This window comes from Notothenia coriiceps, unplaced genomic scaffold (assembly GCF_000735185.1).
Source record: "Notothenia coriiceps isolate Sejong01 unplaced genomic scaffold, NC01 NC01_scaffold00011055, whole genome shotgun sequence".
Classification (NCBI taxonomy): Eukaryota; Metazoa; Chordata; class Actinopteri; order Perciformes; family Nototheniidae; genus Notothenia; species Notothenia coriiceps.
Genome location: NW_011343756.1, coordinates 1 through 13,181, shown reverse-complemented (window position 1 = coordinate 13,181; position 13,181 = coordinate 1). Strand labels below are relative to the sequence as shown.

The following is a 13,181-nucleotide window of genomic DNA, read 5'->3' as shown; positions in this document are numbered from 1 at the left end:
TAGGGCTGCTCGATTATGGCAAAAATCATAATCTCGATTATTTGGGTCAATAATTGTAATTACGATTATTAAATGTGATTATTCATTGACTTTGAAAACATCCATTTATTGTACTTTAAAACAAATAATAATTTGAACTTTTTAACTGTTGAATTATACGTTCAGGTTAATCAACTGAAAAACCAATACAAAATAAAATAAATTATACCTTCATATCTACATTTAAATAAATAATATCAAAATAATAAATACCAATAAACAAGATCAACAAACATGTTGCAGTGCACTGTCACAACCTGAAAACTCCTTAACATATAGCCAACATTTTGGTAAAACATATTCAACATATTCCACTCAGTTAAACATTAAAGGCTGGCCCATCGTCATGGTCCAGAAGTAACAGGAAATACATGTTGAACTACAATTTAATACCAAATAAAAATGTTTTGGCCACCATGGAAAATGTTGGTAGGGCTGCTCAAGTCATCTCTTAAAAATGTTTTGCTAGAAACTAGGGCTGCTCGATTATGGCAAAAATCATAATCTCGATTATTTGGGTCAATAATTGATATCACGATTATTAAAAACGATTATCCATTTACTTTGAAAACATCCAATTTATTGGAGAAAAAATGTTTGAACAGAATATTTTTAACAGTTGCTTACCCTGAACTTTAAGTATAACTCAATTGAGAAACCAATAAAAAAAAACATTAATAATAAAAAAATAATCGTTATATTTCGATTACGTTGTTTTCGTAATCGTTGCAAGCCATAATCGTAATTGCGATTAAAATATGATTAATTGAGCAGCCCTAAACTGAATATAATCCTCTATTTCACACAGCTGAAGCTGTGTCTGCAAAAGGTTATTTAATATATCATAAGAATTTAACCCGCTCAGTACACAATGCGTGATGCTGAGCTGCTGTCCCTTTAAACACCTTTAGTATTCCATGCATTGTTTCTAGTGAGGGATCTAATTGTAACAAACATCAAATAGAATCCAAGTGAATTGGATGAGAACTGTCTGTGTATGAAAACATGGTCACACTTATCTACCTGTGTCAGGGTGAAAGGAAGTGTCAGCGTCTCCTCTGTTTCTCTCCTGCTCACAACTTCCCACACCTCTCCTGTCTCCGTATTCTTCTTCAGCTTCACCTGGGAAGACAATACAGGGAAAAGATTCAAATCAAGGATAAAAAAAGAGATATGTTATGACAGTCTGAAAGCATTTTAAACACATCATAGCTTAGACGCCATTATTCTGTCATGAAACTAAATTCTGTTCCTTTCTTTTCTTCTCTAGTGCAGTTGTGACTCAAAATGTAAGGCTGCAGTGGTTGAGTGAGTTTGATAGCCTGACATATTTGATGGATGAAAACGTAATTAGCTACAGCAGTTAATGTTGATATCTTTAAATGTAATTTTTGTTTATGAAATAATTCCACAGATATTCATTTTTAAATGAGAAATAACCGGAAACAGCAGGAAATGTTCAAATGTCTGCCATTTGTGCTGCAAAATGTGTTGAAAATGAATCAAAATCGTGATATGGGCTAGTGCAATAGTCAAATGGCAGGAGGCACAATAGGTTTTCAAGGCAAAATAAGTGTAAACATGTTTCTAAATTAAATATTGTGTTGCTGCATAGAGGTCTGGCATACAAATGGTATTCTACAGATTTAATAAAAAATATCATTGTTTAGTATGGATACAAATGGCACACTTTTTTAATATATTTTTCAATGATACTGAAAAGAAATGATCAATCCCTCGGAAATTGTGAATCATATCGCAATTGCAATTTCAGTCAATATATTTGCACGTGGTTTTGGTTTCGTTCAGCCCAAAGGGAGCCTCCATATCCCAGGGATCATTTGGCCTTAAATATTTGACTATGTATAAAAGTCAGTGGAAATGTGTATTCGACATGCTTCACAAGCTTAACATAATTAAGCGTTAGAGTTTATGCACATAGCTCACTATGCGAGATTCCAGGTTGTTTTCTACTTGAAATAATGAACTACTCCTTACCTTAATAGAAATCTGTGTGGTTTCCATCATGTGGTGCACCTGCTTCATCTTAGACATACTCTTACTCGCTACATGTGCAAGTCTCTTCAGTGTAGACTTTCCTTTACCCTGTCTTATCATCTCATCTCTGTGGCTCGGCTGCTCCGCATTTTCTTTATCGTCAGCTCTTTTGCCATTTGTTTTTCCATCTTCCGATCCTTTCTTAGTCCCTTCCTTAGCCAGCACCTGTAGGGTGTTCTCACATTTAGATGACTGCTGGTGGGCGGCAACTTCCTGAGGTGTTGAGATTGAGTCAACATTAATTGAAATAGGAAAGGTCACAACGTTGCTGGACAAAGCCGATGTGGGATTTTCTTCACTATCAGAGGGGCAGTCAAACGTAGACTCTCCATTGCTCTGTGTTTGATTGTGCATAGTGGGAATATGTGGGCAGGGGGTGGAACGAAAATGTTTATCAAGTGTAATGTTTTGAGATTGGAGTGAGAAATCCATACTTTGAACTCCAGAGGATAAAGGCCCTGGGGTTGGATGTTCAGTTTGGGTTGACTGCGTAAAATAACCTCCCACTATATTTTCAACAGTTTGCGTGCCTATGGATACACATTTTCCCATTCTGGATGGAGATTCTTGGTCTCTCCTCTCAGCCATCTCATTCTGAACTTGTGCATCCTGCATTGTTCTGCCTTCATTCCTCTGTTTTTCCTCCAAATGTTCCAGTCCTTGAACAAGGTCTGTGATCCCAAACTTTCGGGCTACCGACAGCACGTCTTCCTGCTCTACACCTCCTTTAACCTCCAGCTCCCCTGAGTACAGAAGGCTAACCAGCTTCAGCAGCGTCTGGCCCTTCAGGGCCTGGAGCTGGAGCTGCCGCTTCTGGCCCCTTGGAGGAGACATGGAGGCTGATAGCTTCTCAGACAGGTAAGGACTCAGCGCTGCAAGGATGCAACTGTGGGTTGGGACTGAGATACCTTTACAAGTAGTAAGAAGAAGAAATATGGGTTAATGTTTAACTACTCTTTAAAACGTTAACGTTAAAGGTTGCCACCCAGTTCATCCTCACCCTCAGTTTGCAACAAGGTATCACAGAATCGGGCATTGTGTTGTTGTTTCTGCAGCTCCTCTAGAAGCTTCATCTCATAATCTGGCCACCTGTACCGCTGCATGTCCACATGGGTACTGGGAGGAGGAGGGACAAAAGACAAGGGGAGGACAGATAAAGCAGTATGACTTGAATTATTATGAAACTCACGCATTTACACCTTCAACTGTTGCTACCATGTACGTATAAATCTACCTGATCACTGGTAGGCTACTGCCCAAATCAAACGTCACCTTCATTTCCATTTTAGAATGTGTTTTAATCTCGATTCGTTCATTTAATTGTCAATTGTTAAAGCCCCTCGCATGCTGCCAATGTCAATACATGCATATACACTCGATACGATGTATCTATTACATTTTAAAGCTAGTTTTTCTCTAAATGCAAGCAAGGTTTGAGTTTACAAAAATATACAAATGTCACTCTTTAGCTTTGCAGAATTACCATAGCCTACGCGGCACGTGGAGAACTGCGCTCCAGCAATGTCAACCTTGGTGAATGTGATGGTTAAACATTTCATTTGTTTGTAATATTGTATTTTCCCGCTCCCATTTATTCTACCAACCATAGTCAACATTCAGCAAATTGGGGCTAGAACTTAGCTAGCAAGTTAGCAGAAAAATAAACCAGAAATAAATAATAAACATGCAATGTCCACCGTATTCACACTAACTAGCTTAATAATGCAGTCCGTTGCAATACATGTTTATTTAAACTATTTAAACCGAAAGCAGTTCAACTCAGTGTGGTCAAGTTGTTAGCTAAACGCTATGCAGCTAACGTCGGGTAGCATTAGCAGGAAAGTACACTCACCTGTAGCATTCTACACACCGTCTGTTGCACGAGTAGAGGTATTTTGGGTTACTTAAGTGTATTTGCAAAAATGACAAGTGTTTTCCAAAGGAGAAGAAGCTTTACATGCATAAACTAACACGGTTCCTACCGTATCTGTTGTGTCTTAATCTAAAGCGCCACCGCCAGCCGCTCTGTGAAATGACACTTAGGAAAACTAGCATAACGTGACAAATTAATGTTATTCTTCTTTATAAAAGCACAGGCTGATAAACAGTTGACAATAAAAACAAAAGCTCTGCGAAATCATTTCTTTTTTATTAAAAACAGTATTGCTAGTTACATAATTCATTCATAAATGAAAATGTGCAACTTTTAAGAGCCAAGGCAAAGAGATTAAGTGGTAGTCCAGAATCAGATGTTCCAATAATGTTCCAGTATCTGATGGCTGCGTTGGTGGATTTTTGTTTAGCTAACTCGTTTTGCATTTAAGTAAGACATGAAGCTGAATGTTTTTTAATTAAAACATAAAAACTGATTGCATATGCATTCACCAAGAGCACCCGAAACAATTAAACCCAAATCAATATTTAAAAAAAGGAAATGCATAAAACCATTAAAATTAACAAATATTCTCTTGTATATATAGTTTAAATGTGCTTTTATTTTTTCTCTGCTTTTTTCTAATAGCAAATTCTGGTCTATGCCTCAATACACTGCAACTTTCCAACCCTTACTCTCCCCTTTTCTCCTCTTTTTTAGTCAGTCCACTCTTGAAGACAACGCGTTACATTGAGAAAAATGAGGCATCCTGTCGTGATTCAATTGGCATGAGGAAAGGTAGAAAAAGAAGAAAACATACATTCCCCCCCGTGCTTCTTTTAATCATCCACTCAGTATCTACATCTCACTCGGCACTAAACATGTTTCTACATAACTGTATGTAAGAAATGTAGGTAAAAGCAGACAGCACTGTGTCTTCTCCCATGTACTGTTGTGTAGTGTTAAAGACAGGTAGACTTTGAAGCAGTACATTAGAGTTGTATACCTTATAAAAAGACATTTCCAATTACATCACACGAGCAAGATCCTGTCCCATTATTTTTTGCAGAATAGAAAACAGGCGAGTTTAATGTACAGTATTCCCCAACTGCTGAGAAAAATACACCTTGTTTGGTTACCTCCCCCCCCTCCCCTGTTTCATGTTAGGCACACTCATCAGAACTATCCTGATAAGCGAGGCACTCCAGTTAGCCCACATACAGAGATGCTGTTTGTTTGAACACATTCATAAGATTTACAGACGGAAATGCTGCCCAGGAATCCTGTAATATCTCCCAAGAATCACAAAGTTAAGATGCTTACACTTAACAGAAACGCCACTTAACAGAAACGTAGAATACACCGACGAGATGGAGAATAATTATATGTTTGTATTGATACTGGCACCTCCACCCTTTTACATCTACAGATCACAAACCTATACAGAAATACGCAGCAGCCCCCATGAATCATGTTGACCGTCACAAGCTGCAAACAAAACAAAGCAGACGCCGGTTTGTTGCATTTAGAATTGGCAGCGGTAGCAGTGTCATTTGGCACATGTACATTAACTATGGTACAGAGCGGATTAAGAAGAGGAACAACCACAACCAAAAACAGAAGCAGAAGCTTTCACACATATCTGATTAGATCATTAAACATTGGTTATCAATGGTAGGAAAAACATTTGTTTGTAGTATTGAACAATCATAGAGAGAGAAAGACATGTCCTTGAAGTGTTGTGTAAAAGTTCACCAAAAAGGGTCCTGTTCTGACCACAGTCTCTGCCTTTGGTTGAAGAGAGAATTAATGTTGTCCAGGCGAGTTGCAGTGTCGTAGTGTAGCTTGGAGATGTAGTGTTGTAGCCGTGGTGTCTGATCGAGTGGTTTTGGAGTTAAGGGTCTCGCGGCGCACAAAAGTGGTCAAAGTGTCTCGTCCGGTTTTCCACAGGGAGCGTAGATCCACGTCCGTTTGTCTCCGTGTGATTTTGTTAAGTTTTCCAAGCTGCGATAAAGGAATGTAACCAAAAGGGAAAGAGAGAAAGAAGAGGAGCTGCAAAAAGAGTGAAGAGGGGACAGGAGAGTTGAGTGTAAAGGATGGAGTTTTGAGTCCCATCCGTAGTGTTGTGGTCCCCCATTTGTCAGTTCAGCAAGGGCAGTAGGTGGGAGGAGGCTGTCGTCTCGTGATGCACACTATCAGTTTTTCTGCAGGAGGAGAAGAAGGGTCAGAGGTGATCACATGTGAAAGGTAGGGTCAATTCTAAACCTACCCCTATGGGGTCCCAATCCGTCTGTAGTCACACTCAGAGCTGAAGGAGGCTCCCTTCTTTCAGTTAGAGGACATAGATACAGCAGCGTGTTTTGGATCCAACTACACTCTCTCTGACAGAAAAATGTCATTTTCACAATAACGCTTTCAAATAGGCACCTCTCAGACCAAACATTTTTTTAAATTATAATATAATAAAACTCCCAAAAACTTGTGGCAATTAGTTTTTGCAACAGTCCATAGAAATTGTTACAATCAAATTCTCTATTCCACTTTTTAAGTATTTGTATTTTAATGTCTGAACACACTGCTGCTTGTGTAACAAAATTATTTCCCAAAGTGGGATCAATAAAGTATCTATCTAACAAGTCTACCATATTCTAGACTAGACACAGGTATAATAACCTTCTATAGTAACCCTCAAGTTATCATCTGTATGACAATATTACATGTATTTTATTTTGCGCAGTTTACTCATAAATGTTTGATATGGAACTGTTTGTCGACAGCATGTTTCTTGACATACACAAACACTGTTTGCATGTGATCAGATAGTGTAGGTGGATAGTCAGGGCCGATGCAAACTCGCTGTTGGAGGGCTTGATAACCCACTCCCACGTGTTGGTTTGGACCATCACTTAATGTGGTGGACTCTCCACACAAACACAGAATGGAAGGGTGTAGAGGTTGGTTTGGAATTGGGCAGTTGGGTCATAACCAACCCTTACACCCTCGCAAAGAGTGTCCCCCACATTAAGTGCCGTTCCAAACGAACTTGTGGGGAGCGGGGGTTATCGAACTCTCCAACAGGTAGTCATTTACCCTTCAACAGCTAATCTGCACCACCTGAGAACGTATTATGGAACGAATGAGTACAAATAGTTTCGTGCAAACATTTACAAATAATTGTGCAAACTAAGATAGTTTTATGTAACAACTTCAGGGTTTACTTGGGACCATATATACCCGGGTGTGGTCTAGAAAATGGTTGACGTGTGCATTTGCCTGATAGCTTTTTTCTATATTTACAGGAACAAAAACCAAGACGCTCTTAATCATCACATTTTACAAACTAGACTAAAAAGAAATGGCACTTAAGATTCTTTGAGTTTTACGTAATTTTTTTTTATACTGATTTCAAACCATGGTTACGAAGTGAGTCCCAAAGCATGCCGCTGTATTTGCACCCGCCACATTGAAAAAAATTAGACTACAGAGGGAGTTTACTCCATCACTGAGATGGCTTGTGTATGGGTCGGTTTGGAATTTAGACATAATGTGAGACGGGAAAGAAATAAAATAAAAATCAAAGAATTCACAGACGAGGCTTTAAAAAAACACATTGCACAAAAGTGGCTGCTGGCAACAAAGTCACCACATGGTAGACAAAAAAATGACACAAACTGTGCACATAGAAATAAACAACATCACAGGAGAAATAAATATACACTTTTCACCAGGGGGAGCAAAAACAGTACAATGGAAGCTCATTGACTACACTGGTCACTGTCAAACACAAATAGTCACAGCTCTTAGTACACTGAGATATTAGGCCATGCAGTGAGAGGAGCAGCTGGTGGGACACACATACCATGCGCTGACATGCAGTTTGACAGTGGGTGAAGCCTAACCATCGTAAGAATCCATTAGAGGCAAAGAGGCCTGCCTCTCCCCATACATCCCTCCCTGAGAGAGAGAAGGAGAGATACACAAGAAAGAGCAGGAGTGTGTGATAGAGAAAGGTGACATACAGGAGGCGGTGAATAGAGAGGGTTATAGAGGGAAAAAGGGAAATAAGGCCATCAGACGAGAAAAGAAAGAAGGGTTATGAAAAGGTTAGTTTATTGTTAGGTCATGTTTCAGGGGGAGAAAAAAGAATATCGGTGAGAAATGTGTGTGAAACACACGGATCAAAACGCAGTGCTTTAACAAGACATGCATAGACATGCTGTCTGTGGGTGTGTGTGAGAGCACATCCGTTCACACGCTAACATTCTTAGCAGGAGGTGAGGATATTGGTCTGTGTGTTGTCCTGAAACCTTAAAAAGTTGTGTGTGTGTTGCACATGATTAACAACTTTCATATTTCCAAATGTTTCAGCTAGGTGCCCAGAATGCTGATGTCTCCTGAGGGAACGAGTCCATGGATGAAGCAGAGGCAAGCTAATTATTAAAAGATGTTTAGCAAATCGGGAACTGGCCTGCACTATAAGTGTTTTCTAGAAACTGATAAGGTAAGGGGATGCAGAGAGTATGCATCAGTTTATGTTAGGACTGAGGGAGTTATTCTCATTAAAGGGATAGTTTGGATGTTTGAAGTAGGGTTGCATCAGGTATTTGTCCATAGTCAGGATATTATTTATGCTATGCTGCTGCTGCTCCATACTTATATACAGGACTGTCTCAGAAAATTAGAATATTGTGATAAAGTTCTTTATTTTCTGTAATGCAATTAAAAAAACAAAAATGTCATACATTCTGGATTCATTACAAATCAACTGAAATATTGCAAGCCTTTTATTATTTTAATATTGCTGATTATGGCATACAGCTTAAGAAAACTCAAATATCCTATCTCTAAATATTAGAATATCATGAAAAAGTATACTAGTAGGGTGTTCAACGAATCACTTGAATCGTCTAATTAACTCGAAACACCTGCAAGGGTTTCCTGAGCCTTGAAAAACACTCAGCTTGGTTCAGTAAACTAAATCACAAGTATGGGGAAGACTGCTGATCTGACTGCTGTCCAGAGGACCGTCATTGACACCCTCCATCAGGAGGGTAAGACACAAAAAGAAATTTCTCAAAGAGCAAGCTGTTCACAGAGTGCAGTTTCAAAGCACATCCACAAAAAGTCTGTTGGAAGGGGGAAATGTGGCAGGAAACGCTGCACAACCAAGAGAGATGACCGCAGCCTTAACAGCATTGTGAAGAAGAGTCGCTTCCAGAATTTGGGGGAGCTTCAAAGACAGTGGACTGAAGCTGGAGTCCAGGTATCAAAAGTCACTGTTCACAGACGTGTCCGGGAAATGGGCTACCATAGCCGTATTCCCATGGTCAAGCCACTTCTGAACTCAAGACAACGGAAGAGGCGTCTGACTTGGGCTAAGGAAAAGAAGCACTGGACAGTTGCACAGTGGTCCAAAGTCCTCTTTTCAGACGAAAGCAAGTTTTGTATTTCATTTGGAAGTCAAGGCGCCAGAGTCTGGAGAAAGGCTGGAGAGGAGCAAAATCCAAGTTGCTTGAAATCCAGTGTGAAGTTCCCACAGTCAGCGATGGTTTGGGGAGCCATGTCAGCTGCTGGTGTTGGTCCACTGTGTTTCATCAAGCCCAGAGTAAATGCAGCTGTGTACCAAGAGATTTTAGAGCACTACATGCTTCCGTCTGCTGAAAAGCTCTATGGAGATGAGGAATTCATTTTCCAGCATGATCTGGCACCTGCCCACAGTGCCAAAACCACCAGTAACTGGTGTACTGACCATGGCATTACTGTCCTCGATTGGCCTGCAAATTCCCCTGACCTGAACCCCATAGAGAATATGTGGGGTATTGTGAAGAAGAAGCTGAAAGACACCAGACCCAACAACGCTAATGAGCTAAAGGCCGCTATTGAAGCATCCTGGGCATCCATAACACCTCAGCAATGCCACAGGCTGATTGCCTCCATGCCACGCCGCATTGATGCAGTAATCCGTGCAAAAGGATTCCCAACCAAGTACTGAGTGCATTAATGGACATTTTCAAATGTTTGATTGTGTTTTGCTGTTATAAATCTTTTTTTTTTACTTGGTCTGAGGAACTATTCTAATTTTTTGAGATAGGATTTTTGAGTTTTCTTAAGCTGTATGCCATAATCAGCAATATTAAAATAATAAAAGGCTTGCAATATTTCAGTTGATTTGTAATGAATCCAGAATGTATGACATTTTTGTTTTTTTAATTGCATTACAGAAAATAAAGAACTTTATCACAATATTCTAATTTTCTGAGACAGTCCTGTATACACTGCGTATGGATAACTACCGCACATAACCCTACTTCAAAACATCCAAACTATCCTTTTAAAGTGCAGTCAGGCAGGGTAACGTGTGTGGGAAGAGTGAGAAGAATGTGTATGTGTGTGTGTCTGTGTTTGTGTCCAGGTTTTTACCTGTACTGCATTTCTGTCAGCAGGTTCGAGTGTGTTATCCAGAGTATTCCTTCTGCCTCTCTGGTCCAGTGTGGAGTAGGCATCTGAGGGAGAAAATCATATGTTAAACCACAGGTGTTTGTAACGCAAAAATATCACTAACATTGACAAGTTAGCCTATTATAAAGCTGTGTGCGTGTGTTTTTAATTGTCCCACTTGCCTGGTCCCATGTCGTTCAGTGGAATCATTTCCCGGTCCCCTTTGCCCCCTGTGTGAAAAAAATAGATAAAAACACTGAGCATGGACATGTAATGAGAAATGTTATAGCTGTTAGAGAGCCAGTGTTAGCAGCTGGACCATCTCCTTCCAAAGATAGATCAGTGTGTAGGTGTGTGAGTGTTTTGGAAGAGTTTCAAGTGTCAGAAATGAGCCAGTGAGTTTTTGCAAATATATAATTTAGACTGTGTGATGGGTGGATTTTAGTAACTTTACAAATCCAGGCCAAATAGCTTAAAAGATATTTTGAACAATTGAAGGGGATTTTTCTTTTCCATAAAGGCAATGACAGATAACCCTGTTAAGGATTATCTTAAAACCCCCACAGTGGTAAACCCTTTAATGTGTCCTATGATAAGCAGGTTGAGACAAACGAGTCCATTACAACTCCCATTTCATTCCCTAAAAGTCTGCAAACAGCCTATTGTCATATCATATTAACAACTTATTATCTGCAGCACGTGGAAATGGAGTGCAGATTATTTTTAAAACATCAGTTACATTTGTAAAATGTGAAGCATTACTGTGGAGATTAAGCGACACGCTAGACTTGTGTTTCCCCAAAAGAAACACTAGAATTAGAGCTCTTCAATGCCCTACATCAAAAGCGGCAAACTCCATATCTTCATTAAATCAGTCTTTAATCAACCAGAATCTGACCTGTGTGCAAAGTCATTCATAAGTCAAATAAAAAGCTACATCTAAAGATCTACATCTGACCCCCAACGGTTTAACTTTTACCAGTATACTATAAGTCATCTTTGTGTTTTTGACGTTAAATTAACAATGAAATATACTATGAACTAATAATGCTGTTAGAGCAAGTTTTGTTTTGGGAAAAAGTCCTTTAATATTGTCACCTAGTAGGGACAAAGTGAAGAGGAAGCCTATTAAAAGAGACAAATATGGTCAACCTGTGTGGAAGATGCCAACAACAGTGTTCTCTTAATACCTCATTCACACCAACAGTGTTTCAGGGCCGGTTCGGAGCTGGAGCTTGAAAAGCACCGGGTTTTCCTGTTCACACTGCAGCGGAGCAGCCTCTTAGCTCCGGAATCCGGTTCGTTTCAAGCACCAAAAAATTGTCCGGCTAGAGCAAAAGCACCGCATACGTCACGCTTACGTTGAGGTGGGGGCAGGGGCGGGATCAACTCCTGAACAACAACAAAAAGCCGGCGTTTTATCCAGTTTGTACACAACGATGAAGAAACTTAACAAGCAGCAGTGGTCCACTGAAGAGACCAGCTACCTACTGGGAATCTGGTCTTCCGAAGAGGTACAGAGGAAGCTGGAGCACAATCGGCCATTGTTGTTGTTGTCGGTGTCAGCTGTGAGGGGTTTCCGCGCGGTTTGGCTTTATGAAGCAGGCACGCAAACGGTTACGTCATGACGCAAACGATGACGCAATGACGCAGCACCAGTCTGACTCTGGGCAATGTGAAAAGAGCCGGAGCTAAACCGAAGAACCGGTTCTGAACCTGAAATGCTCTAGCACGGAGCTTGAACCGGAGTTGCGTTGGTGTGAATGAGGTATAAATGGTCATTTTAGTCTTAGTCCATTTCTTAAGGCTTTTTTCTTGCTGAATGATTTCTTTATTTCTAAGAAAATTAGGAGCACATTTTTGTTGAATTTATCATTTAAAGTGGTGCTTTTGCCTAATTCTTTGTGGAGAAACGTAGTGGATTTAATATGTGAAGCTAATTGATTAGTCGACACAATTGTACGGGTGTTAGTACACCAAGGTTTTTACTTTAGTTCAGGACAGCCGTAGTAGTGTGTGTCATAAATATTTGATTTCACTGTGGCTGTTAGTACGAGAATTTGAACAACCAATTTTGTTTTTCTGTGACCAAGTCGAGGTTGAAATCCCACTGTGTTGAAACTCCTTTCATTTTCTCAATTGAGCATCCTCCTTTGATCTGAGTGCTCATATTATCCGCTGTAGTGGAAGTGAAGCGCTGCAGCACTTTATACGGACACGATCGTGAGAACGCTCCGCTTTAAACCTGACCTTGAGCCTGTCAAGAATGACCAATGAATTATTCAGTCTGCTGCAAACCTATGGCCGATGCATCAAACCCTCTTCCTTTCTGCTACCCAGAACCCCCTGTGCTGCAAGGTGTTTTATTCATGGCTGTGTCGTGAGAGATGTTTTCTGTTGCCTTGCTGTGTGCTGATGGTATGGAGTCTCCTGGGTGTCAGCAGCATGGTGGTGTGACACGTCTGTTAGTAAAGACAGACCTGCAGGAGATGTGCCCACCTCATCTATTTCTATTCACTTAATAATAATAATAATACATCATATTTATATAGCGCCTTTCACGAAACCCAAGGTCGCTTTACAAGTCGGGTAGGGGGGGGAGTAGGGGAAAAGAGGCAGACAGGTTAGGGGGGGGGGCAAGCAAGTAGCGGAAAAATAACCTATCAAACTAACTATATAGTGGGGAAAGCCTTGGTGAAAAGGTGCGTTTTGAGGGCTTTTTTGAAAGTGTCCAGGGTTGGGGCGCTGCGGATTTCGGGGGGGGTAGAGAGGA

The 13,181-nt window shown here is 40.2% G+C and overlaps 1 protein-coding gene and 1 long non-coding RNA gene across 2 annotated transcripts; both read right to left on the bottom strand.

Annotated features, from left to right (window-relative positions):
• Nucleotides 1–967: 967 nt before the first annotated feature.
• LOC104946438 (BTB/POZ domain-containing protein 18) lies at nucleotides 968–3,381 on the bottom strand. Its single transcript, XM_010772277.1, has 5 exons — nucleotides 3,332–3,381; nucleotides 3,098–3,213; nucleotides 2,038–3,005; nucleotides 1,063–1,161; nucleotides 968–979 (listed from the first exon to the last, which is right to left on the bottom strand). Exons 1-5 carry the CDS (start codon nucleotides 3,379–3,381, stop codon nucleotides 968–970), a joined length of 1,245 nt encoding a protein of 414 aa, XP_010770579.1.
• A 1,426-nt stretch (nucleotides 3,382–4,807) lies between these two features.
• On the bottom strand, nucleotides 4,808–10,682 carry LOC104946434 (uncharacterized). The gene is made up of 3 exons (XR_798445.1): nucleotides 10,591–10,682; nucleotides 10,391–10,473; nucleotides 4,808–6,174 (listed from the first exon to the last, which is right to left on the bottom strand). It is a non-coding gene; the product is annotated as an uncharacterized lncRNA (long non-coding RNA).
• Nucleotides 10,683–13,181: the final 2,499 nt, after the last annotated feature.

Excerpts from the sequence above, each read along its gene's own strand:
- LOC104946438 (XM_010772277.1), bottom strand. The coding sequence starts at position 3,381 with ATGGAAATGAAGGTGACGTTTGATTTGGGCAGTAGCCTACCAGTGATC. Across the intron at positions 3,214-3,331 it reads AGTAGCCTACCAGTGATCAG|TACCCATGTGGACATGCAGC; the intron begins GTAGATTTATAC and ends TCCTCCTCCCAG. Across the intron at positions 1,162-2,037 it reads CCACACAGATTTCTATTAAG|GTGAAGCTGAAGAAGAATAC; the intron begins GTAAGGAGTAGT and ends TTGTCTTCCCAG.